This window comes from Phyllostomus discolor, chromosome 6 (genome assembly GCF_004126475.2).
Source record: "Phyllostomus discolor isolate MPI-MPIP mPhyDis1 chromosome 6, mPhyDis1.pri.v3, whole genome shotgun sequence".
Classification (NCBI taxonomy): domain Eukaryota; kingdom Metazoa; phylum Chordata; class Mammalia; order Chiroptera; family Phyllostomidae; genus Phyllostomus; species Phyllostomus discolor.
Window position 1 is genome coordinate 95,593,945 of NC_040908.2, and position 25,638 is coordinate 95,619,582.

The 25,638-nt window shown below is 42.5% G+C and overlaps 1 protein-coding gene across 4 annotated transcripts in view; it reads left to right on the forward strand.

The window, feature by feature from the left end:
* The window catches only part of AMOTL1 (angiomotin like 1), a 149,245-nt gene that overhangs the window by 45,655 nt on the left and 77,952 nt on the right, over positions 1–25,638 (forward strand). The window contains exon 1 of one of the 4 annotated variants that reach the window (XM_028515207.2): positions 9,632–9,905. The exons of the other annotated variants lie outside the window; for them this stretch is intronic. Coding sequence (XP_028371008.1) covers positions 9,857–9,905 — 49 coding nt within the window. The 5' untranslated portion in view covers positions 9,632–9,856. Of the gene's footprint in view, positions 1–9,631; positions 9,906–25,638 lie in introns of those variants that run through there. 4 annotated transcript variants of the gene reach the window in all.

Below are 25,638 nucleotides of genomic sequence, written 5' to 3' on the forward strand. Positions count from 1 at the left end.
GTTGGGTGTCCTCCCACAAAGCCAGTTTGAAGAGTCACCAGTTTGATTCTAGATCAGGGCGGTTTGGTCCCTGGTCAAGGTACTTGCAAGTGATAGATGTTTCTCTCCCTCTTTCTCCTTCTCTTCCCCTCTCTCTAAAAAAAATAAAATAAACATAAATTTTGTTTACTGGGACCCACCATTAGTATACATTTACATTTAGACTCACATGTACAAATTTTAATATAAACTAAACTAAAACTGAAGTTTTATGGAATAGCAATTATACCCTTTTAGATGGGTATTTTCTGTCATGTTTTATTCTATTTATTTTAAAATGCTGGTTAACCTGTTCAATTGATTTCCACTAATGGGCTGCCAACTACTGCTCTGGAGTGCTATATCGAAAACACAGAATAAGGTAGTCTGTTCCTCCTTTCTTTATGAATTGTATCTTAATCTTCTCTTCTCCATGCTAGTTATCTTTCTAATATGCTCTGGTTTCTCCATCCATTCCCATCCTGCTCAACATCACCTGATTGCTTTACAGTTGAGGAAAGTTTCCCTTTTAACCTGGCACTGAGAACAGAGCACATGACCTCATAATGTAACTCAACCAATACTTGGAATAGTGGGGTTATCAGGCCTCTTAATATCAACCCTCCATCCATTTTAATATCACTCAATGAATCAATGCTCATTAGCTCTGGTTATTTAATTATTTTTAATTTGCATAAAATGCACAATCTAGGCCATTTCCCCTCTGCTTTGTCTATAATGGTACCTGGAGACACTTTTCTTAATTGGGATGGGGCATGTGAAATCAAGATGCCCATTGTTCATATTTCCTGGATCTACCAATTAAATATTCCAAAACTCATGACATATAAACAGAAGGAAACTGTGTGTCCTACAGGGTCTAGTACAGCAATAATTAAAAGTCCTCTAACATGACCAATTTTAAAATAAAATGGATAACAAGTCAGAAATAACAGCTAATAATTATGGTGTATGTGCTGTGTGCTAAGCACTGTGCTGAGAACTTTACAATGCAGTTGACTCAGGAATTTCTCACAACTCTTTAGGGTGGTTACTATTGTTAATGCCTGCTTATTAAAAGCAGGAAAATAGAGCTTTAGTAAAGTCAAGTAAGTTAGCTAGTCATATAACTAATAAGTGGCAGAAGGAGAGTTGATCGCAGGCCAGTCTCAGCCTGTGTTTTAAAATACTTAACTGTAGCCCTGGCTGGCGTAGCTCAGTGGATTGAGCGCGGGCTGCAAATCAAAATGTTGCAGGTTCGATTCCCAGTCAGGGCACATGCCTGGGTTTCAGCCAACGGCCCCCAGCAACCGCACATTGATGTTTCTCTCTCTCTCTCCTTCTCCTTTCTCCTTCCCTTCCCTCTCTAAAAATAAATAAATAAAATCTTTAAAATACTTAACTGTACCCACAGATTGGAAACCACCTCTGGTGACTTAGAAAGGGAGGGTGTATGTAACATGCCTAGCATAATGCTTTTGTGGAGGATTAATAGATCTTAGTCCCTCCCATAAGAAAGAAAACTTCGTACAAGTTCAGGTCCCTAGCAGCACCTGGGAGTCTGTGAACACTGTGTCCACCCCTCACTAACTACACTAGGGTCAGGCATCAGAGTGCTTTCCGGGGGTGCTCTGCAGTCTGGAGCCAGGGGGAGCATTACTGTCCAGGCGAGCTGGGATGAGGAACTGCTTGCTTAAGAGGCAAAGTAATGCAGTGATTAAAACAGGCTTGAATCCTGGCTCTGTCGCTCACGAACCACTGATCTCAGGAAATTCACATTATCTCACCTAGACTCTTTTCCACATGTATAAAACATGGGTGATAATACCTGCCTTTCAGAGCATCATGTACCAGTAAAATGAAATAACTTATGAAATCACTTGGCACAGAGGAGACACTACTCTGTACATGCTAGTTCAAAACTGAAAACTGGGTTTTGATCATTCTTCTGCTACAGTATCTCTTGCCAATTCCATTACTGAGGTTGGGATTCTGAGTTCACAGAGAGGTAGTTTCCCCAAATGTGCCACACTAGTGGTTCCCCAAGTGTGAGCCATTGACCAGCCCCAGTAGCATCCCCAGAAACTTGTTGGAAATGCAGTTCTTAGGCCCTCCCCTGACCTACTGAATCAGAAAATGTGGGATGGGATCCAGGAGTCTGTTGTTTTGTGTTTTTTTAAAACAAGCTCTTCAGGTAACTGATGCAACTAAAGTTTGAGAACCACGGCCCTACCAGCACTGAGGATCCTATCCTGGGTCTTCCCTTGTTTGTGTGTTTCTTCCCCTCACCTCGGGACATTTATTCATTGTTTTGAGAGACTCAGGAAGGGAGAGAAAAAGAGAGAAACATCAATTGGGTGCCTCCTGTATGTGCCCTGACAGGGGATTGAACCAGCAACATTTCAGTTTACAGGACGACACTCCAACTAACTGAGCTACACTAGTCAGGGCTCCCGTGTTTTTAATAGGGCTGAGTCAGAGCCTCTAGAGAAATTGCATCTTTTGTGTAAATATTGTGATCAAATACATAGACTGTGAAATTTACTTTCAGGTTGTTTACATTTAATCCAATTACTATTTTTTATCACAAATTGGTCATTTTCTGATGTTTCCTTTTTCTCTTGCACTTAGTTTGAAAGTCATTTGTATATACCTTATGTCATAAAGGTTGAATGGAAAGGAACCATTCCCAGACACTGAATAAAGGAGATTGGTAACGTTGCTAAGGAATTCTTCCTGGGACCATCCCTGCACCGGGGTACCTAAAGGTCCTTTCTCCCTTTGCCACCTTTAAGTTTCTCACACTTATTCAGCTCATTTGTGCTTCAAGATCTTTGCACATGCTGTTTGGTTTGCTGAAACATTCCCTTTCTTCTTCATCGCCTGGGAGAAGCCTTCCATTTCCACCTACCCACTCTAAGTAGCCACCATTCTCTTTCATTAGTCTGTTATTGCACCCTGCTCCTTTGCTTCATCACACATAGACAAATTTGTAATTATAGACATATATACACATTTTAGTAAAACGGAGCCCATACCGCAGTATTTGGGTAACTAGTGGAGTGTCTTGTCATTCAATGTAATTGATAATGTTTTTCAAATGAGTGAACCATTGCAGCTCTCACATAGCTCTGCCTTCTTTTAACCTGTAGTGTGCTTTCAGTTAATCCTTCTGTTTAGGACTTAATTTTTTTCTAGTTATTTCTAATTATTTCACTCTCTACCTTGGACTTTCCTGAAGCCTGTTTTACATCGTGTAACACTGGCTCTATCACTAACACACAGTAAATACTTTCTGATTTCTGGATGAATAACTTACCATTTAAGATGTGAATTTTAACACTTCGCCCCATTCCGAGCTTATGCTATAAAACACATTTTTCTCCTGAATTGAACCATACACAGGAGCCATTCAGAATGGTGAGAGCTTCCTCATTTCTCTGTCTTTGCCATTCAAAGTACAAAACATGCGGGTGTTCATTGCATATTCTGGAAAGAGAAGAACTAGAACTGTTGTAAAGGTTGTGGAAGGGCCAATCTTCTCACTCTTCTTACTAGCTGTGGACAGAAAGGACATGTTTTCAGAATAAAACACCCAAGCATCCTTTGCAGAATGGCAACTACAAAGGATCTTAAGTATGAACATTCTGATCTAAGTTAGCTACAGTTATTGTGAAATCCTTATTTTGGTTTTGCTTTACATTATTTATTTATTTATTTGTTTGAGAGAGGGGAAGGAAGGGAGAAAGAGAGGGAGAGAAGCATCAATGTGTGATTGGTTGCCTCTCATGTGCCCCAACTGGAAACCTGGCCTGAAACCCAGGCATGTGCCCTGACTGGGAATCAAACTGGCAACCTTTCTGTTTTCAGGCCGGTGCTCAATCCACTGAGCCACGCCTGCCAGGGCAATGCTTGTTTTTACTGGTGATTTTATGTTGCTGTTATTTTAGGAACTTAGTATGATACCAGTTTTCGGGGCGGGGGGGGGGGGGAAGGTGTCTATATCATCATTGGAAATAGGAGAGTAAAACATGATTAGTTTTTTGTTCATGAAAAGAGGAAAAGGAGGAAACTATGATAGCACAATATACTGTAGAATAAATGAAACTGAGGCTGCCTCCTATTGGTATGCAATTGGATTCACCCAACAACTCAATGGCATGATCAACATGGTCAGAAGCTTGGGATTCTATAAACTTGGCAACATCAATTACTCAACTAATATAGTGGTTCTTATCCAGGGGCGACTTTGCTCCATAAGACACATTTGGCAATATCCGTGGAGGTGTTGTTAATTGCCATAACTTGGGTTGGGGTGGGGGTGTTGCTACTGGCATCTAGTGGGTAGATGCCAGGGATGTTGTTACACATTCTATCACACACAGGGCAATTCTTCACAACAAAATACTGTTAGCCCCAAAGGTTAGTAGTACCAAGGCTGACAAACCCTGAAATAATCAACTAAAAAAGTATCAGCTTTCAAAAGTCCCAAGGGTTTTGCAGGAATAGTGGCAAATAATAATTAGAATGATTATCACTTATTAAACACCTATTATATGCCAGGCTCTTTACATTCTTAGCTACTTAGTGTTTCAGTCAGGATCTGAGGTCAGGTTTGTTTGGGACCAATGTCTCTGCTCTTCCTCTTTAGCTATTTGGTGTAGGTACATTTTCCCTGGACAAGATCATATCTACCCTCTCTTTCTTGTTTTTCATGTAGATCAAATTATGTGTGTAGTGCATAGTAGGTAATATGCTCACAGGAGAAAGCCATGAGGCAAGAAGAGACTGATGTGTCACTATGGGTGTGAAGCTAAAACCATCCAGACAAACAGGCCCGATCCATTGCTTACTAATTGAGCCAAACACTTGTGTAGGTTGTAGCACAGAGCCTGGCCCTTAGTAGGTACTTAGTAAATATTTGTTGTGAAGTTTTTCATAATCAAAGAGTCCTTGGATACATTTCAAAAGGAGCAGGGATTCCAGATGATCCATTCTGTTATACTACATTTAAATCCTCCAGGGGCATGCCTGCAAAGATGTCTCACCTATGTATCTTCCACTTGCTTTTCACATCCTCCTCCATTGAATTTGTCACTCTTGCATTCACAGTCAGAATGGCAAAGGATCATCCCTTTGAACTTCCCTCTCATCGCAGCAAAATTCTCCTGGCACATTGTATTTTAGGCACTCCCAGTATTCCCTGCATTTTGTTCCTGTCAACAGTTTGCAAGATGAGGGCAGGACATGTGTCAAAATCTCCAGAGGAGGCCTGTGCCATGAGAAACAGCTTATCTGAGAACATGATTTTACATTTGGAACAAGCTGAAAAAATATACGATTGTCTTTGTAAAACAGAGGACTGAAAGAAAAAGTTGGAAAAATTCCCCTAGCCTGGTGATAATACAGGGGTTTATCAAATCTGATGTTGGTGTGACCATTTGTGTTTGTGAAAAGAAGAGATTCAAAGAAAAAGTGCTGAGAAGCAAGGCAATGTATACTTTCCTTTCTCATGCGCATGACTTTGCTAGTAATATCCTTCCCTCAGCACTTGGATTTCTTGGAACCTGCCCTCCCCACAACTCCGCAAAATCAGTCACTCCTTTGTGCTCCCATATGCTTTGTTTTAACTTCTAAAAAATCAGCCAATAGTCTTCATCTTTATCATATGAAGCTCTGAGGTAGTAAACACTTCTGAAAGAGAATTGCGAGAGCACCATAACTCCAACGAGCTGGTGGAGACAGTCCGTGGCACTCAAACTTCAGTGTGCTGGAGGCACTTAGAGCAGATTCTAGGACTCCAGTCTTGGCGATTCTGAACCTCTAGAATTTGGAGGTGGGGACATCAACAATTAAAAATTGTACATATTTTATGAATATGTACAATTTTTATGAATCATACTCTATGAAGTACTACAGAACTTATGAATCATACTCTATGAAGTACTACAGAACTTGGGTTTTAAAAATAGCCTTATATGTTCAAGAAGTTAAACAGCATCTTGATTAAGACAGCCTGGTCGTCTTCAGTCACTGGTTTGTTCATTCAACAGGCATTGATCAAGAACTACTAATTATAGTATGCCCGTGCCCAGGTGATACTGCACCCTGTCTGGGGCTGTCTCTGATGTGGTCAAGCCTTTCCACTCTCCTTTTGTCATTTGCTTTTTCCCTACTAGCAAGCTCAGGCCCATTCTTAGGGCCTATTCCAGTCAAAGTAGTAGTTGATAAGAACTTCGAGGATGTATTTGGTCATTCAGAGAAGAGTGAGAGGGGAAGGAGATTTGCATTTTAACAGAAAATAAAATTCCTTGTTATTTCAAATCACTGGAGGAGAAAGAAAGGGTTTCTACTGTGAATTTCTATTATGTGCCCATCACTTGACATATATTATCTAATCTAATAAGCCAGTGAGATAAGTGTCATTCCAAACACACAGAGGAGGAAGCTGAGGTTCTTGTTAGGTTCCTCTCCTTAGTTGGAAATAGGTGGAACCAGGACTAGAACACAGGACTTAACTGTAAGACCATGCTCATTCTCTTCTGCTCCGATGCCTGTTACTTCACTCTTCTTCCTGCCTCTGTGCTTGTCTGGTGCATCTGGTACCTGCCCTGTTTGGAGACAGTTCTCTGAGCTGTCTCCAAGAGCGCTGAGATTGTTCCATCACTTTCCTGTGTTTCCTAGGAATAAGTAAAAGGCAGCCTGTGTCACTTTGGAAAGGATGCTGACCTTTAGGGTGAGTGTGCAGATCCAAAGAAAACACTGATGCTGCCTTGACTGTTGTGACTTTTTTGGTTGGGCGTCACTCCGCAAACCAAAGGGATGTTTCTCTCTCACATAGGTGTTTCTCTTCCTCTCCTTCTCCTTCCCTTTCCTTCTCTCTAAAAATAAATAAATAAAATATTTTTTAAAAAAAGAAAGAAAGAGCACACAGTCTGACTGGTTCACCGAGCTGCTAGTAAAACAGAATTCAGTTTTTATTGTGAACATGCCTGCCTTCTGTTTGGCCTCTACTATACGCTGGAATCTCCAGCCAAACATTCTGTGAAGTGTTATTGATGATCTCTTGCTAGTCAGATCCAAAGTCTTTTTCTCAGGCGTTAGTACCGGAACAATAGATTCAGGTATATTTGATGAAGAGGATTACTCATTTTCCATATTGATGTAGTGATTATTAATAGTTGAAGAAATTAAGGTGTATAGAGGAGAAAATTGGCCTCTGGCAGGTCTCCCTGCCTGTACTGCCATGCATTTGACTCTTGTGTTGCCACTTGGTATCAATTTGAAGAGTCTAGGCTAGGTCCACCTAATTGAATCAGAAGACTATTGAGTCTACAAGCTGTGCCTGTCACTTCATCAGGAGCCTAGGAATCTGTAGCTTTTGAGAGAGGGACCAAATTCCTAAAACTTCCCCTATCTTTCATGCCTTTAAACCTGCCCAGCTTTCCACCCTCTTCTTCCTCCTTCTTTCTCTAATTTTTTGTTGTGGGCATTCTCCAGGTAAACCCATCTTCACAGCTTCATTTTTTCCCTCTATACCTCTGTTCTCAGCTTCTCACTCAGGATCTTATTCCTCATTTCCTCTTGCTCAGAGGACAGTAAGTATCTTAACACCTTTCTCAGACAAGTGTTCTCTCTCAGCTCTGCTTCTTTCATCATTGGTCCAATGACCCATTCTTCTAAGAATGGTCCGTTCTTCCTATGACCCAGGTTTAAAATATGGCTTAACTTGATTTCTTTGTTCTTTCTCCAGGATAGCCATCTAGTCCATGAAAAGAATATAATATTGCTTCATAGCTATGGTATCTTTTTTCATTGTATTTGGTATCTTCAAAGATTTGGTATCCACATAGTATCTCTTCCTTTCTATCTCCTTTGCCCAAACCTCACAAGTTATTGCTTCCTGCAACTATTTCCCAGATTCTCTCTGCCTTACAGGGCTATTGGAGGGTTGGTAGAAATAATAACAGCAAGTATATGTGGAGCACTTACATGCATTGTGATACATATTCTATGTTTATTACTTTATTCAGTCCTTACAACCACCCTGTGGGGCTTGGTGCTATTTTCATCATTGTGCAAACTGAGGTTTAGAGAAGTTAGGTGACTTGCTCAAGGTCACACAGATAGTGAGTGATTTGCACTGTGACCTAATTTGTGCCAATTTTGTTCCTGTGGATGCTTGTAACAGAACTGATAAATTCTGTTGCCTCCTAGGATATGGTATGGTATCTAATAGATGTCAATTAATACACATTCATTTCCTTCCTTCCTTCCCTCCTTTTACTGTCCACTACCTCTTTCCCAAGTCTATACCCACATGCTGACTGCATCTGAGCTCTGCCATCCTTCGGTGCTCTCCTTTCTCCTCTACTGAGACCTTCTTTCCACGTTTTGCAGGCATCTCCAGACCTTGTGTTGTTGCCTTCTTGTTTTGTTTGTGTAGCTTGTCTTCTTAAATAGATAATCTTTGAAGGGCTGAACTGTTTCTTTTGTGTGCTGTCAAGTTTTAGGATACCTGACTTTAAATAGAGTAGGTATTTGGTAAATAATTGTTAAATGATTGCATTTGGCTTTATATTGAGAGGTGAGGTTCCTGAACTAGCTAGCCATCCTGGGAATCAGAACCACAATTCACCAGGATTAAACTGGAGGGGAAAACTGCTTGCAGGCTGTTGTGGTAATTGTCACAATCCTGGCAGGAATGCCCTAAAGGAATCCTGGTCTACTGAAAAGGCAAGGAGAGGAGAGGAACACCAGAGTGACATGCCCTGACTCTCTTATTAACATCTCCCTCCCGAAACAGCTGTTCTACTACTAGCTGGCCTCTCAATCTCTGAGCAGCAGAGCTAGCCCTTGAAAGCTAGTGAGAAATGTTAAGGTGGGTGGGGGTGGGTCTCTGCTCTCCAGCTCAAGGCTCCAAAGGTCTACCTAGTATAATTAAGAATAATAAGGTGGGTGAATAGTGTTACTTACTCTGGCCTGATTTAGGAGTGGGGGAGAATCAGCAACATTTTCCCAGAATCACTTTCTTTGCCTCCACTCTGGCAGATAACAGCATGGGGGTTTGTGGCCACAGGATGTACAGCTCTCCCAATACATTTAATAGCTAAGGCTGTAAGATCTATTTTGGACCCTCTGCTTGTCAAAGGAGCACGTCTTAGCAGCATGTCGCCCAATCTCAGCGTGTTGCAGAAGCATTGGGGCCTGGGGAATGCAAAGAGAAAAGTGAGTGGCCATTTTTCACCTGGAAATTCCACTTAAGAAAAAAACCCTAAACAGAACCTAAACTGGTCTTAAAGGACAGATCAGGAAACCGATTTTAGACAGAGTTGGCCTGGTGCGAAGGAAGAGCAAGTCTAAGGAACGGTAACTGGTCGGTCTAGCATTAAAAACCGCCGCAGTGGACAACGAGGGAGGCTATCGCCTTCCTAAATCTGAGAGACAACGTCAGCTTGAACTCCCGGCAATTTCAGCAGGCCATCTCGCGGACCTGAGGGGTGGCGGGATCCTGCAGACGGGCTCTAGGGCCCAGCGGCCCGGGCGCCGGGGCGGGGGTGGAGTGTAGGGTTACATTGACGGGCCCAGACGACCCTCCCCGACCCACGCTCTAGGAGGGGGGAGCGAGGGCGGAGGCGGGAGCGCGCGGGAAGCTCTAGGACCCAGGAGCGGTTGTCCGGTTTGGGGCTAGAGGTGAAGCCCTGGCCTTTCCCCTCTTCCTGCGTGAATGGGGCTGATTGTCGGGAGCCACTTCCCCGCGCTGCCCTACGCCATGCCCAGCGCGCTGCCTGGCGGCCGCCCTTTCCAACCACGGCGGTGAACTAGCCATGATCGCCTCATGTGGAGGGCAAAGTTACGCCGGGGAACTTGTGAGTCTGCGGTGAAAGGTAACCAGCCCGCACTCGGGATGCACCTCCGAGGCCTCCAGATCTCCCACAAGAGGGACCAGCCGTCCAGTGTGCCCTCGTCCCAAGCTGCTCGGGGCTGGGGGCTTCTCTTCGGGTCTCCCGGCTGAGATAGTCTGGCCTCGGAAAGACTCGGGCAGCCGGTTCGGCGCCAGGGGCCGGGAGTAAGCGAGCACCACCGGAATCTTACTCCCTTACCCAGATTTTTTTTTTTTCCCTTTTCCTTTCCTTTCCTTTCTTTTTCTCTTTTTAAGGAGCAGAACTCCGTTTCCGCGCCACCCTCTAGGCCCCCAGTGCCAGCGGGGCGGGTCTTAGAACCGCGTTGTCCCGTGCCTTCGGAGGCTGGGAAGTTGTGTCTGCTGGCCGGGCCCTGGACCCCGGGGTGCGGGCGCGCCCCCGACGCGGAGGCTGGCCTTTCCTGAGGGGCCCTGCCTGAGAGCTACACTCTCAGATGCGCGCGCGGGTCTCCGGGCTGCCGACCGTGGAGGCGGAAAGCGGGTGGCGGCTGGCTGCTTCCCTCCGCGCCAGACAAAGGCGCGCATAGCCGCCCGCCAGACGGGCTGCGGCGCTCCCGGCCGGACCCTTCCTGCCGTCGGGGGAGTCCCGCCCTGGCCAGTGGGGGCGACGGAAGTGTAGCGCCCGAGAGCCGAGGCTTGGATCACGTTAGCTACTACTCCTTTGTTCTCCCCAGACAAGTTTCTTTGACAGAAATAGGGGGGGATACATCAGCTCTCCCTTAGTGATGTCTTTAAAAGAGTCTGGTTGGGGGGACGTATTAAATTTTCCAAGAACTGTTTTTCTTGGAATGTGACATTTGTGGCAGGAGGGAGATTGGCTTGTCGGTCTATGACAGCCGAGGGGAGCCGAGGCCCTGCGCTTGCGTAGGGGTCGAACGTGCCGGGTAGTCCTCCAAGCTGGAGGGCAAGGCGGTGGAGCTGATGAGCCCCGGCGTGCACCCGCCTCTAGGGCCTCGGTAGCCTGGACCGCGCCTGCGGCGACGAAGAAAAGTTTACTGGCTTCGAATCCCAGCCTGAGAATCCCGACTCCCGGCCCGCAGCTCACGCGCCTCGCCACGCCCTGCTCTCTCTGGTGTCTTGATTGTGGCGTGGAAGATGTCCTTTTCCATTTTTTGTTCGAAGGCTTTTGCTTTTTTGGCTTCATGTTGGTTTACTGTCTCCAAGTGGCAAATGCTTTGGAAAATGCCCGGCTTGCACGTCGATAACCTGGACTGGGGCCTCAGTAGACAGGGGTTCTGATCATGAAGCCTCCAGAGGGTTTGTGGTTTGGACCAACATTTTGGGCCCTTGGCCCCTCAGCTCCCTTGCCATCATGATACAGTGCGGACATGGTTGCCCATGATCCTCCTAAGCATATTATGAGTGGAGTTTTTGTACTGCTCCTAAAGTGCTGGGGAGTGGTGGCGGTGGGGTAGGGGGTGGGTAGAGAGCCATTTGTGATACCCGGGGGTGCTTTTGACTATCACAAACAATAATGCTGCTTGCCATAAGCCAGTAAAACCAGAGTGGAAGGATATTAATAGCTACTATTCCAAAAAAAATTTCCTTCCATTTCGGGAAGTAAAAAGTCACGGCTTGAAATATTGAACAGTCGCAGCGCTCTGCTTCCAAAATTGCCCCCTGGGTCCCTGCCAAACTAAGATTTCCTCTGGCGGCCCACCACTCCTGGATCTTGTAAGGTCCCTGTGGTGGTCAAAATCAGGTTAACAGGGGTCTCTCTAGATTACAAGTTATTGAAGAATCTAGACCACTGTGAAATTCATTTCCCATCACATTGCTCCGAGCATCATAGTGCCTTTAGTATGATTGCTCTTTATGGGAATTATATGGGAACAATACTTAATCTTTGTTTTACAGAGGAGTAAAGGATTGGGAGCCACTGATTTGACCAGAATGAAAAGGAGTAGGACTTAGAGTAGAAGGCTTTAAAGATGTCTCTACTCTTCCTGGTGAGGTGCGGTAGGGGAGTGTTTAGTTTTTAGAGAAATAAATTTTCTTTCTTTAAAAAAATTTTGTTTATTTATTTATTTATGTTTAGAGGGGAAGGTGGGGGGAGACAGAGAAAAAAACATCAACCTATCTGTTGCCCCTCTCAGGAGTCACCAGGGGATTGCCCACAACCCAGGCATGTGCCCTGACCAGAGATCAAACCAGCAACCTTTTCATTGCAAAAGGATGCCCAGCCAACTGAGCCACTCTGGTCAGGGCTTAGAGAGATTCATTTTCAAGATAAATAAGGAAACCCTTGTAACTTCTGCAAGTGGATAGGAGGGGGAGGAGGTACAGTACTTATGAAGTCCATTCCTCTCCCCATTCTTTTTAAAACAGACCCAAGTCTTGGTCTTTTAGGTTCTGTGCAGATGGAGAGTAAGACTACTAATATATGGAGAGGCATGTGGAGATTAAAGCATTTAAAAATACATCTTTTCATGGAAGCTAATGGGGACTTTCGGTTTAAATGAGATTTTAAAGTGCTGTCATTAAGAAAGCACATGAATGCAGAAATGTAAGTGATTTTATGGACAGGCACACTGCTGATTAGAGTTGCGAATGTTTGCCCTTGGCCAGTTAGTCTGGAGGTTTTTGTGGTTAGTGCTCTGCTTTTTTTGATGTCTACCCTAGTGGAGAAGTATGGACCCAAGGCCTGGGGAAAGATGGCTGAACTATTGAAATTAGATAGCAGTCTGACTGGTGAGAGTTCTGCTGAAAAGTACAGCCCCTAGGTACCAGCACTGTGTTTTTCACAGTACTTTGTGAAGGTGCTTTGAAAATGATAAAGTACTACAGCACCCCCCACCTTCTCTCCCACTGGGTGCCTGAAATTGCACATAGTACTGAACCTTATGTATACTATTTTTTACCTATATATACATACCTAAGATAAAGTTTAATTTATAAATAAGGCACAGTGAGAGGTTAACAATAACTAATAAAATAGAACAGTTATAACAATATACTATAATGAAAGTTATATGAATGGCTTTGGGGCCATTATTAAGTAAAATAAGGATTACCCCAACACAAGCACTGTGATACCAGAGCAGTCCATCTGGTAAGGACCCTGCTAAGTGACTGATGGACAGGCAGTGCATAAATACACTGCACAAAGGAGTGATTCATGTCCTGGGTCAGGATGGAGTGGGTCGGCGCGAGATTTTTATCATGATGCTCAGAACAGCGCCAAATTTTAAACTTACAAATTGTTTATTTTGGGGATTTTCTGTTTAATGTTTTCAGACTGAGGTTGAACAGGGATACCTCGGAAAGCAAAACCATGGACTACTGTATATAACATAAGGCTTTTAAAAGAAAAAAATAATGACTGTGAAACAAGGGAATTGCTAGTGAAAATTGTAAAAATCTGAAAGATTTTCCGGGCCTATAAATGAAAAGGAGGTAACTTTGTAATCCCTGTTAGTATTTTTGATATACAAAATTCTCCAAAGTAGCAGCCCCTCTCCCCTTTAGTGTGGCTGTTTGCATTTTAAGTGCACGTAGAAGCTCAGACCAGGAAATTCTTTAGTGTTTTGAATAATTTTTTTCTATTTTTTCATTAATTTTAGTAGGTTCTTATATCCTAGAATCACTAGGCAATACAATACTTGGAAAGCAAGGAGTAGTCTGGGGGACATATTTGATTATAAGCTTTGTTGGAAATAGTCTGAGGTTGTTGAAGTTTTTGTTAGTTTGCTTAGCAATTAAAAATTATTTTGTTGGTTTGATTTTGCTTTGTCTTGGAGGAAAAACAAAATTTAAATCTTGGCCACTGTGGGCAGGTGAGGACACTGTGTGTGCTGGCAGGACACTGTGCCGGCCTTGTGTGTGGACTGGCACCATGCTGGGCGCTCCAGTTGTCGAGACCCTTGGCCTCCCTTCTTGTGAAACCCGAGGACATACTCACTGCAGCACTGAGGACAGGACTCCTGGGCTCCCACAGGGGCACACACACATCAGGCATTGTGTTTGCTTTTATGAGGGGGATGGGGAAATAGCTCTAAGGTGTTAGGAAATATGTCCCTGTTATGAGCCTGGAGAATTGGACTTAACTTTTAAAAAAATGAAGTCACATGGCCCTACTGTGTATGTTTAAATCTGTGTTTGGGGCCCCACTAGCCATTAGTGCAGCTATATACACCTCTTTTGTGTGTTTTGTTTTTAAGTAAAATGTCTATTGTTCACTTTTTAGAAAACTTTTAATTTTGAAGTGGTTACAGCTTTGTAGGAAGTTGCAAAAACAGTAAAGAGGTCCCCTGTGCTCTTCACCCAGTTCTCACCATTGGGAATGTCTTATATAACGGTAATATAATAGCAGAACCAGGAAACTGACATTGGTACAGTCCCTAGAGCATATTCAGATTTTCCAGTTTGACATTCATGCATTTGTGTTTGTGTGTATAGTTCTGTGCAGTTTTTTCACACACATAGATTCCTGTAGCCACCACCACAATCGAAGTTCAGGACTCTGGTTACCTCTAGGATCTCCCTGGTACCAGCCCTCTGTAGTAACATCCATCTTCCTCCCACCCGCCCCCCTCTCTAAACCCCGGTGACCGCTCATCTGTTCTTCATCTCTGTAATTTTGAGAATGTTATATAAATAAAATCATGTGGTATGTGACCTTTTGAGATTGGCTTTTTCTCTGAGCACAATACTCTTGAGAGCCAACCAAGCTGCTGGATTTTCAATAGTTCATTCCTTTTTATTGCCAAGGAGTATTTCATGGTAAGGACATTCAGATTGTTTCCAGTTTTGGCCTCTTACTATTAGATAAATCCCCAGGAGTATGATTGCTTGGTTTTATATGGTAAGTGTATGTTTTAGTTTTTAAAGAAATAGCCAGATTCTTTTCCAGAGTTACCTGTATCATTTTACATTTCCATGAGCAATGTATGAGAGGTCCTGTTCTTCTGCATGCCCACCTGCCTTTGTGCATTATTCTAGCTGCTTCGATAAGTGTTCTGGTCTTATTGTAGTTTTAATTTGCATTCCCTAATGGCTAATGATGGTGAACATCTTTTTATGTGCTTATTTGCCAACTGTATTTCCTCTTTGGTAGATGTCTGCTATGTCTTTTGTCCATGTCCTACCTGGATTGTTATTTTTTTTTTTACTATTGAGCTTTGAGAGTTCTTTATACATTTTAGATACGAATCCTTTGTTATCTGTGTGGCTTCCACATTTTTTTTCAGTATGTCTTTTTGTCCTTTTAACAGGATATTGTTCAGGAAGAAAGTGTTTTACTTTTGACAAAATCCAACTTATTGATTCTGTTTTCCTTCTGTGGATCGTGCTTTTGGTGCCATATCCACAAACATTTTGCCTAGGCCTATATCCCAAATATTTTCTCCTGTTTTCTTCCGAAAGTTTTGTAATTTTATTTTTATAGTCAAATAGTAGTTCATTTTTACCCTCTTAAGTATTTGTATGTCTTGCTGTCAATCTAATAGGTGCTTATTATGTTTTTATAGCTTTGGAAGCTCACGGATCGATCAGGCAGGGCTCCTACCCGCAAGAGCTCACTGATTGGTGGGGCTGTGTGGACATCCCCATGTGTTAAATGCTGTAATGGAGACCAGGTGAAGAGCACTGAGTGGAGAGGGCTCGCTGTGGTCCAGGTGGTCAGGGCGGGCTTCCCTGGGCATGCTGCCTGAGCACAGTGGGAGTAAAATTGGTTCTTTGGTCCAGTTTTTGTCCAGTTTTTGGATATCTTTATTGCCACAGATTCTTCAGCATGGGCTGCCTTGGTTCTTGAGCATATGCTGAAGGACTTAGGGTAACCCAAGTTGTTGATGATTATTTTTAAAATTGCATGTGGCATAATAGCTAAAAAAACTAAAATGCTTAAAACTATAGTTAGAACTCAGTAACATAAAAGAGTATGAAAAAGGTTAAATAGATTTAAAGTTTGGATATGTATTTAAAAAAGGAGATAGTATTTTGGACTGTTTAGGAACAAGTAGATGTGGTTTGCTTCCTGGTCTTGCATCTTCCTTGCTATGTAACTTCAGGGAATTTGACTTGCTGAAGCCTCACGGATAAAATGGAGCCAGTAAGAGTTCTTACCTCGCAAAGTGGCATTGAAGGTGAAATGAAGTAATGAATATATAGCACTTAGCACAGTGCTGCGCACATTGAAAGCATTCAATAAATGCCTGCTACCATATTATTTTAATAGTATTAATAATATTATTAATATTATTGTTATAGGAGACAAACAAATGGTTTTATAATGATGTTATGTGTATTCTCATATGTCTCCGTTCTCTGAGAAACTCGAATCCCAGTTCTTACTCATAGAAGTTTACCTTTTCACAGTTGGGAACACTGTATCGTGTACCAAGTATTATTTATTGAATGAGGTTAGAAGCCAGGATACTCTATTCACAATCCAGTACTGCCTATAAAATATACCTTTTCCCACCTAAAACCAAGCTTTTTCTGAAGAACAACTTCCTCCCTGCCCCAACCACAGGAGGTGGGTGGCGGGAGGTGTAGCTGCATTGTGAGCTAGTTCAGAGTTTATTACCTGAGGTTCAGGTGAGCCAGGACTCCTGTCACAAGGCCATGCGTGTCCTGAACTTCACAACCAGCAGCTCCCTTTCCTTCCGTGCACTGACCAACTTGTTCGTTTCCCAGAGGAAGTGGATTAGGCCTCAGATGTACAGTTCTCACTGCGCTGTGCTTCTCAAACATGGGTGAGCATCAGAATTACTGGGAGCGCTTATTTAAACACAGACTTCTGGTCTCTACCCCCAGAGTTTCTGTTTCATTAAGTCCTGATGGGGCCTGAGCATTTGCATTTCTAACAAGTTTTGAAGTGATGTGCTGCTGCTGCTGCTGCTGCTGCTACTGCTACTGCTGTTCTGAGGACCACACTTTAAGGACCATTATTTTAGAGTGTAGTTCTCGTTAAATTGGACCCAGACTAAGGTGCTTAACCCTTTGAAATTGAGTCTGTTCATGTTAATGATTGAGATTGAAATAGATTGAGTTCTAAGGTTACTAGTTGATGCACATAACTATGCCCTCTCTTTTAATCACTCTTTTGTGAATTCCTCCTTCCCAACCCCAAGTTGTCTTAAGACATGCCAAGTTAGGGTATATGGCTGTCATATGCAAACCATATTGCCTTAGCTAGTCACTTAACCTCTATAAGATAAATGTGTTTACTAGATATTTATATCCTAAGGTTATTCAGGTATAAATGAGATATTGCATGTGAAAGGCATATGTAAGAGATAAAGCATGGTGCAAAATCAGTTTTTTATTATTTTGTGAGATCTCTATTTGCCTTTGGAATAGTGTCCAAAGGGATTTGAGGATGGACTTGCCTCTCCTGATACTGAGTTTTGTTGCTGCTGGGGAGACTTGGTAAAGGTCACATAGATTCAGGGGTGTTATGGAGAGTATCCTAGATGGACCATTGGACTCGGGGCTCAGAGTGCTTTCCACACATGCATTGGAGGCACACTGATGTGTAGTTGTAGCAATGACCAAAGAAAAAAAAACCCAGTGCAGGAACACAGCATGAGCAGATGCTGGTCTATCAAGAGATTCAGCTTCCTTGCAGTTGAGAAATATAATTCTATTAAGTTCTTTTGTTGGTCGCTTAGGACAGATGTGATATGACCCCCATCATTTTTTTAAAGTATAGGCCTACTGTGTTCACAGTAACCACTAGCCAGATGTGGCTATTTAAATTAATTAAAATTAAAACTAAAAATTCAGGTCCTCCATCATACCAGCCACAATTCAAGTACTTAACAACCATTTCCATCGACACAGCAAGTTCTATTGGTCAGTGCCATTCTAGAGAGATACCACCTCTGTTTGTCTGGGGGCAACATCATTGGGTTTCATACGATGGGACAGGAACACATTTTTGAGTGAGATATATCTCTTCTTTCTCCCTTGGAAGTCTGGTGTGGACCCGATTAGGAGGAACACCGAAGGGTGACTAGTGTATCTGTGTCAACCTCATTTTGCCAGTTCTGTCTTTGGAAGCTCAGTCAGCGAGGCATTTGAGTTACGCTGGAGATGGAGTTTGCCAGGATAGCAGGCTGTTATCAAGAGGTATCTACAGTGTTTAGTAATGTCTGAGGCTTTGGTTTAGTTCATGGGATTCTTCCAGGGATCTGGTGCTTCAGAGAAGCGAATAGAAATGCGAGGGTGGATTTAGCCTTCTCCTGGAGAGGCTGTGAGGCCACCTGCACTCCTCCACCTTGGGTCTGTTCCACTATTGAACCAGCCTTTGTCAAGCAGAGGCAGGGAGCTGGCCTTGCTCATCTTGCCAGTCTGGGCTTGCTCAGATACCATTCCACACTGCGTCATCCTAACAGGTGCTTCCTTTGGAAGTGTTCTGTAAACTGTAAAGTTCTTTTCCTCACTTACCCCACATCCAGTCAGTCACCAGGTCGCTGCAGTTGATGTCCAAAGTACTTCTTGCATACCTTCCCTTCGTTTGTGTGTCTACAACCCAGCCTGTCTCCTGGACTATTGTGATAGCCACATAACAGATCTTCCTACTTCTGTTCTCTCACACCTCTTCTGAAATACTCTGTCCTTCCTTTTTTTCCCTCCTTTCCTCCACCTTTTCCTCCACCCTTTCAGAACAGGCAGAGCAAGACAAGGATGAGAGATATCTTGTCCTCCAGGCTCGCTTTGCTTCCTGTGTGAGGTGGGCTTTGCCCACACCCTGTGGCCCTGTGCAGGGAAGGAGGGAGGCCTCTCACCTTCAGCTACTGCTTCTCAGCTGTAAGGGCTACTCCAGATGCTGTGACCCCCGAAAGCAGGGGTGAGGCAGGTCCTTCCTAACATGAACTTATATGGTTTTTGTGAAGGGCTCTGAGAACCAAGTTTCTTATGAATGAGCCCCCTCTATCTGGGAGATTTGGGGAAAGAAGAGAATATGAAATTCTCTGGCAAGGCCCTCTGTCCTGAGGTACAAGTCCCTAAATATCATTGTGGGTGCTTTCCTAGTCAGGGGAAAAGGTTGAAAGATAGAAGGGCAGACAAGATTAACTGTCTGGGATCTTGTTTGAAGAATGGGGGAGAAAGATGAAGAGAAATAGAAAAGGAGACTAGGAAACCTGCCTTTTTGGAATTATGGACACTAGGGACGCAGCACCTAGGGGACAGTGGTAAATGCACCACAGAGCACGTGTGACACCAGTTTAGTTTTGGAAAAGAGAGATGTCTCTGGCTCCGTTAGCTAGAAGCGTACAGGAAAATGTCTTCTGAAATCACAGTAAACTTAAATTAAGACACCTGGGAAAGTAGTAATGTAAACGGTATCACAAAACCAGTCACACAGACCTTGAAGACAATGGGAGTATCGGATAATAATTAGGGAGTTATGTCTTGTTAAAAGACATAATCCTGTCAGGCTTACCTTGCAGGACAGTGCCTGGCCTCATAGACCCAAAATGAGCGATGATGGCATGAAAGTGAGTACATTTACTTTAGCTAACTTTCAGATTTGATCCTTTGAAGTACTTCTCAAAAAAATTAAAGGCCCTTGCCGGTAGCTTAGTTGATTCGAGTGTCATTCACCATTCAGGACACATGTAAGAACCAACCAATGCCTGCATAAATGGGTGGGACAGCAAATCAATGTGTCTGTCTCTCTCTCTCTCAAAAAAAATAAATAAATGAGACTAATTTTGTAAAAAATTTAACAATGTAGGGTCTAAAAAGTTTTGCTCCAACATATGGATTATTTTACTCCTGGACTTAGGGAAAAAATTTTCTGAAATTCTGAACTTTCTTACCTTCAACTTTCTCCAAAATAAATTCTAGGAACTTGGAAGGCGGGGGGGACCTGAAATAAATACAAATGTTTATATTCAATAGCATTTATTAAATAACTAAGGTCACTTTATTAGTTTAGGAACATCAAATGGGTTATATGTAATTAAGCTTGGTCATGAAGTGAACAGATTTTGTAGTATTAAATTTAATAGTTTATTTGGGCAGCTACCACAAATACTCTAATTGAATTTATTCTAAATATTTTTACTTTTTCTTAGGGAAGGTACATGTTTGAATATTAGGGAATGTGACATTTCTTGTTTTGGACAGAATGTAACTCAGGCAAAAATTTGAGTACGGGAGCAATCACTTCTCGGTAAGTGTGCATTGAATGAGTAACTCTGGATTGTACAAGTCATAAGTGGAGAATCTGGTGAGAGCGCAAAAACAGAGTACAGTTTCTCGATCTGATTTTCTCCTCCATCTGGCCTTTAAAGGTCTGTCATATGCCTGGCACTGGACTAAATGTGGGGTATATGCCCTTCGTTCCTGTGGAATTTACGTTTTAAAAGGGATGGAGTGAAGTACGATGTTAGAGAACAGAAGGCAGATGAACTGGTTTATTCTACTCTGAGAAAGGCCCAGAAATGACTTAAAACTGCCTTTCAAGTACCCTGTCTTCACTGTGAACTGATTAGGAGAAGGTGGGTTTAAATCACAGGCATCATGACTTCTAGAAGTATGGAGGTGTCCTCTACGGGGGAGCTTAGGAGGATACAGCTGCAACCAAAGAATTACTAGATGCGTGGGGGTGTCTCATTCTAGAGATCTCTTTAAAATGAGTAAGTAAGACTTAACGTGGTCCTGTCTGATTGTGAGACATGGGCCTAATGGGCTAGTTGTGATGTGTTTTTCTGTGGAGCTCAATAGTTAACACAGAAATGTAGATTCACTTCCCGCCTGCACCACTCACTGGCTTTCTAATTCTTGGACAAATTACTTAGCTTCTCTGTCCAGTAGTTTCCTCATATGTTAAACAGATAATAGTAATACCTACCTCAAGAGATCATTGCAAGGATCCTATGTATTTTGTGAATGAAAACATGTAAAGTGCTAAGAACACTATCTGACACATTGAAAGCGTTATGTGTTAACTGTCATCAGTGTTCCAGTCCTGTTGCTGTGTAACAAATGGCCACAAATCCTAGTAGCTTCAAACAACCATTTAATCATGCTTACAGGGTCTGTGGGTCTGGATTTCACGCAGGGCACGGTAGAGGTGGCTTGTTTCTGCTCCCTTGTCCCTGGGACTTCAGGTGGGAAGGAGGCTGGAGGGAGGTGAGTGGGTGGTTTAGGATTGGGTCATGTGGAGACTTCTTTATTAGCATATCAAGTGCCCAAGCAGGGATGACCGGAAGGCTAGGCTTGTACACTGAGCACCTGCTAGTGGCCTTTCCACCTGGCTTGGCTTCCTCACAGTATCAGGCTAGTCACTTTGTTTATCCACACAAATCTCCATTGAAAGGAAAAAACAAACAAACTTCAAGCTCATCAACACAGCAGTGAAATTGAGGCTCATGTTGATGATTTTCATGCCGATTCAGACCTGGATTCAGAATCTCTAGAAATGTTACATTATGCTCTTATCACACTGATTCAGACTTATTTTCAGAGAATTATTGAATTATTTGTTGCACTGCACACTAGAGAACTGTTCTAATGGGTCTTCTGGTCAACTGGTAGTGCTGTGTATCCTGAAGTGAGGTCAGCTGTCTCTATTCTTTTATTTTTCATCTTATTGGTCGGGCCATTATAAGACTCACTGTTTGGAGGATGAAAATAGCTTTTAAATTGCCACCTGTGTTATGATTTCGAAGTACTGGGCTTTCTCCCACTTTTGGTAGCAAAGGGGTCCGTTTCTCCTCCATGGCCCGTGGAAGGGATAGAGTCACCACAGTAGATGCAGAGAAGAGATGTAGAGTTCACACCTTGACCTTCTCCTGTTACACCACAGAGAGATGAAAGTTATGGAACAAAAGTGTCCCGGAAGAGGAGAGGTTTTTTTCTTACCTGTATTACTTAGTACAGAGAGCCTCTCCTCCCACTCCCAGTAACTACCCTGTTGTCCTTCTGTTTGAAGAGGGAGCCTCTTGGCAGCTGAGGGTATTCTAGTTAGAGTCCTGATACCTTCTCCAGGCCCTCCTATCCCTAAACCTGAATGCCAAGGTGGCCAGACGAGTCAGGAGTTTTCCTTCCTTCCTTCCTCCCTTCCTTCCTTCCTCCCTCCCTCCCTCCCTCCCTCCCTCCCTCCCTCCCTCCCTCCCTCCCTCCCTCCCTTCCTTCCTTCCTTCCTTCCTTCCTTCCTTCCTTCCTTCCTTCCTTCCTTCTTTCCTTATTAGCAGGACCACAACATTAGGCTTATTTTCAGAGAAATTGTATATTTAAGACTTTCCTCATTTCAAATTCTTGGAAAGTTGAAAATGTAATTTTAGTCTAGTTTGTCAGCTGAACAGTCTGACCTAAAAACCTCTGAAAGTTTTCATCTCTGATGTGCTTGAGCATCTTGCTGTTTTTTCTTTTAAAAGCTTGCTGATTTGATCATCTCTTGGAAGTGAATTTTAGAGCCGTGATTCCTGTTCCTTTTCCCTGTTCTCAAAAAAAGAAGCTAGAATTTACTGAGCACTTACCATATGCTGGTACACTATTTACAGCCCTCTCTACTGTCTCATTTAATCTTCATAAGAGCCCTACGTAGTAGGTCCTGTTACCACCACCATTTACTGAGAAGGTAACGGACACCAAGAATAAACTCATTTGCTCAAGTTCACAAAACTCATAAATGATAGACTCTGGATTCTTGCATAGTTTAAGCAGCCGATTTGCCAAAACAAGACAAAAAGCATGGCACATCTTTTTTTTCCATTTAGAAGATATTTTCTCCTTTATCTTTTTTATTAAGTCTTTCTAATACTCCAGTCCTTTGGCTTGACAACCTCGTTCTCTTCTCTAAAGTCATCATGTCTTAACATCCTTCCCTTTGTCCAAGGATTGTCTGCCTTCCTGCCGAGCAAGTTATTGCAGTTTATTTTCTCCCCACTTCCTAAAAGTAATCTCATGGAGACGTTTTGCTAGTGAAGTGTCATTGTAGCTTTGTATTCCTTTTTATAAAAAAAATTCCTTGAGGGCAAGAAGATGCATTCATGTACAGGTGTTTTCTGGAGGGGCTGCTACCTCTCTTCAGATGCACTTTGTTTAATCCACAGGGTCCATTCATCTGACAGATAATGTTCCAGCCATGCCCTCCAACAAAGGGCCTCTGTGTGCCTTCTTCAAGTTCGCTGACTTCCGAGGGCGGGGGGGCATCTTCCTTTGCCTAGGCAGGGAGGTGGTAACTCAGTTGTAATTGGTTTCCAGCCGTTTTCATCCTAAAGTTTTCCTTAAGTTTCATATCTTTTGGTCTCTTCCCTATGGCAGAGGCTATATAATATAGAACAGCGTTTCTCAAAGTGTGGTCTATAGAACCTTGGTTTCCGAGACCTAAAAATGATCTTTGTAATAATCCTAGGACACAGGAGCCCTTTCCCTCTGTAGACATCTGTACCAACTGTGCAGAGCGATGCTGGGAGCACTGCCCGTGCCTGCGGTGCGTCAGGGCAATGGTCAGTGTGCACCTCATGGGCACACAATGCCAAAAGCCTGTTCACTCATGCTCTTGTTGGAGCAGTACAAATAATTAATTTTAATAAGTCTCAGACCTCAAGTACATCCTTTTAATGTCTGTATAAAGAAATGGAAAGTACATATGAAGTACTTCTGCTGCAATCTGAGGAAGAATATTTGTGTGACAGAGAGGTGAGCTTAACTTTTTTTTAAGTTGTATTTTATTGATTATGCTGTTATAGTTGTCCCAGTTTTTTCCTCCTTGCCCCCCAGCCCAGCACCTCCCACTCCCTCAGGCAACCCCCATACCATTGTTCATCGTCCATGGCTGGTAGTGTAAGTTCTTTGGCTACTCCATTTCCTGTACTGTACTTTACATCCCCAGGGCTATTCTGTAACTGCCTATTTGTACTTCTTAATCCCTTTACTGCTTCACCCATTCCCCCCTACCCCCTCCCATTTGGCAACCATCAAAACTCTCTCCATATCCATGATTCTGTCCCTGTTCTTGTTTGCTTAGTTTGTTTTTTATATTGAATTGTTGACAGGTATGTATTTAATATCATTTTATTGTTCATAGTTTCTATCTTCTCTTTCTTAAAGAAGTCCCTTTAACATTTCATATAATAAGGGCTTGTTGATAATGGACTCCTTTAGCTTTTTCTTGTCTGGGAAGCTCTTTATCTGCCCTTTGATTCTAAATGATAGCTTTGCTGGGTAGAGCAATCTTGGCTGTAGATCCCCGCTTTTTATGACTTTGAATATTTCTTGCCAGTCCCTTCTAGCCTGAAAAGTTTCTTTTGAGAAATCAGTTGGCAGTCTTATGGAAACTCCCCAGTAGGTAACTGATTGCTTTTCTCTTGCTTTTGAGATTCTCTCTTTATGTTTAACCTTGGGCATTTTAATTATGATGTGTCTTGGAATGAGCCTCTTTGCATCCATCTTATTTGGGACTTTGTGCTTCCTGGACTTGCATGTCTATTTCCTTCATCAAGTTAGGGAAGTTTTCTTTCATTATTTATCAAATAGAGTTCCAATTTCTTGCTCTTCCTCTTCTTTTGATGTGGTTGTGCAAGGAGCTGAGCCGTGTTTACTTATGCTGCCATGTCGACTAGAAGTCTTGAGCTTAACTTTTTTTGTGGAACAATATTTTCACTTGAAAGAATAACTGATGATAGTTATTCTGAATTGGGTATTTGGTAAGTATTTTATCAAAAATGAATAAAGGGAGCCTGTCACTTCAGGAAAACCAGTGGACAGTATTTGTTGCCAATGATAAAATTGAAGCTTTCAAGTGCAAATTAGAATTTTGGAGAAAACCCACATTGGCCACTGTTACCTTGACAGCTTCCCAATACCATGATTGCGACCCGTGGTGTGTAAACAGATACAGTTTTGTGGATATCACGTTTTCAATTTCTCACCGTATAGGAGATCCGCATACTTCAGAGAACGATTTTTTCCCAAATGACCAATGTATGAAGTTACAAAATCCTGCCTGGGCAAACAAAGCTCCCTTCAAAGTGAAAGATGCACCGATAGATTTTGATGTAATAGACTATGGGGGCAGACCCATGGCGTGCTTTTATATTTCGCTTTGCAGCTACCTTTGAGTAATTGCCACTGTTGAGTTTTGATGTAGTCTCAAATAATAGGCACAATTTTCTGAAACAGCTATAAAAATATGCTTTCTTTTGCCAACTGTATATTTGAATGAGGCCAGATTTTCTTTATCTACTTTAAGTAAAAATCATATAGAATACATTGACAGCAGAAGCAAATATGAGAACACAGCTGTCTTCAATTAAGCCAGGCATTAAGAAATTTGTAAGATTATAAAACATATAAAAATATAAAACAGTACTCTTCTCTCTGCTTTTTGTTTTAGAAATGAGTTTCATAAAGGTATTTCATGTAACTTATAATAGGTTTATTGTTATTTGAAATGAATGAACATGTATTTTAATGTTTCTCAGTTTTAATTTCTAATACAGTAAATGTTGTTAGATATGGCTCCCATGAACAGAAGCTCATTGGGTCCTCAGTAATTTTTAAGCGTGTAAAGGGGCCCTCTAACTGAAAAGCCTGAGCACTGTTGGCATAGGGGTACAGGCTGTGAACTCTTGGAACTAGACTAGCTGGCTTGAATCCTGGTCTTGCCTTTTACTAACTGTGTGACTTTAGACAAATTACCCTCAGTGCCTTTGTTTCCTCATCTGAAAAATAAGAATAACCTTCACAGAGTAATTATGAGGATTAAATGAGTTAATGTCAATTACTCAGAATAG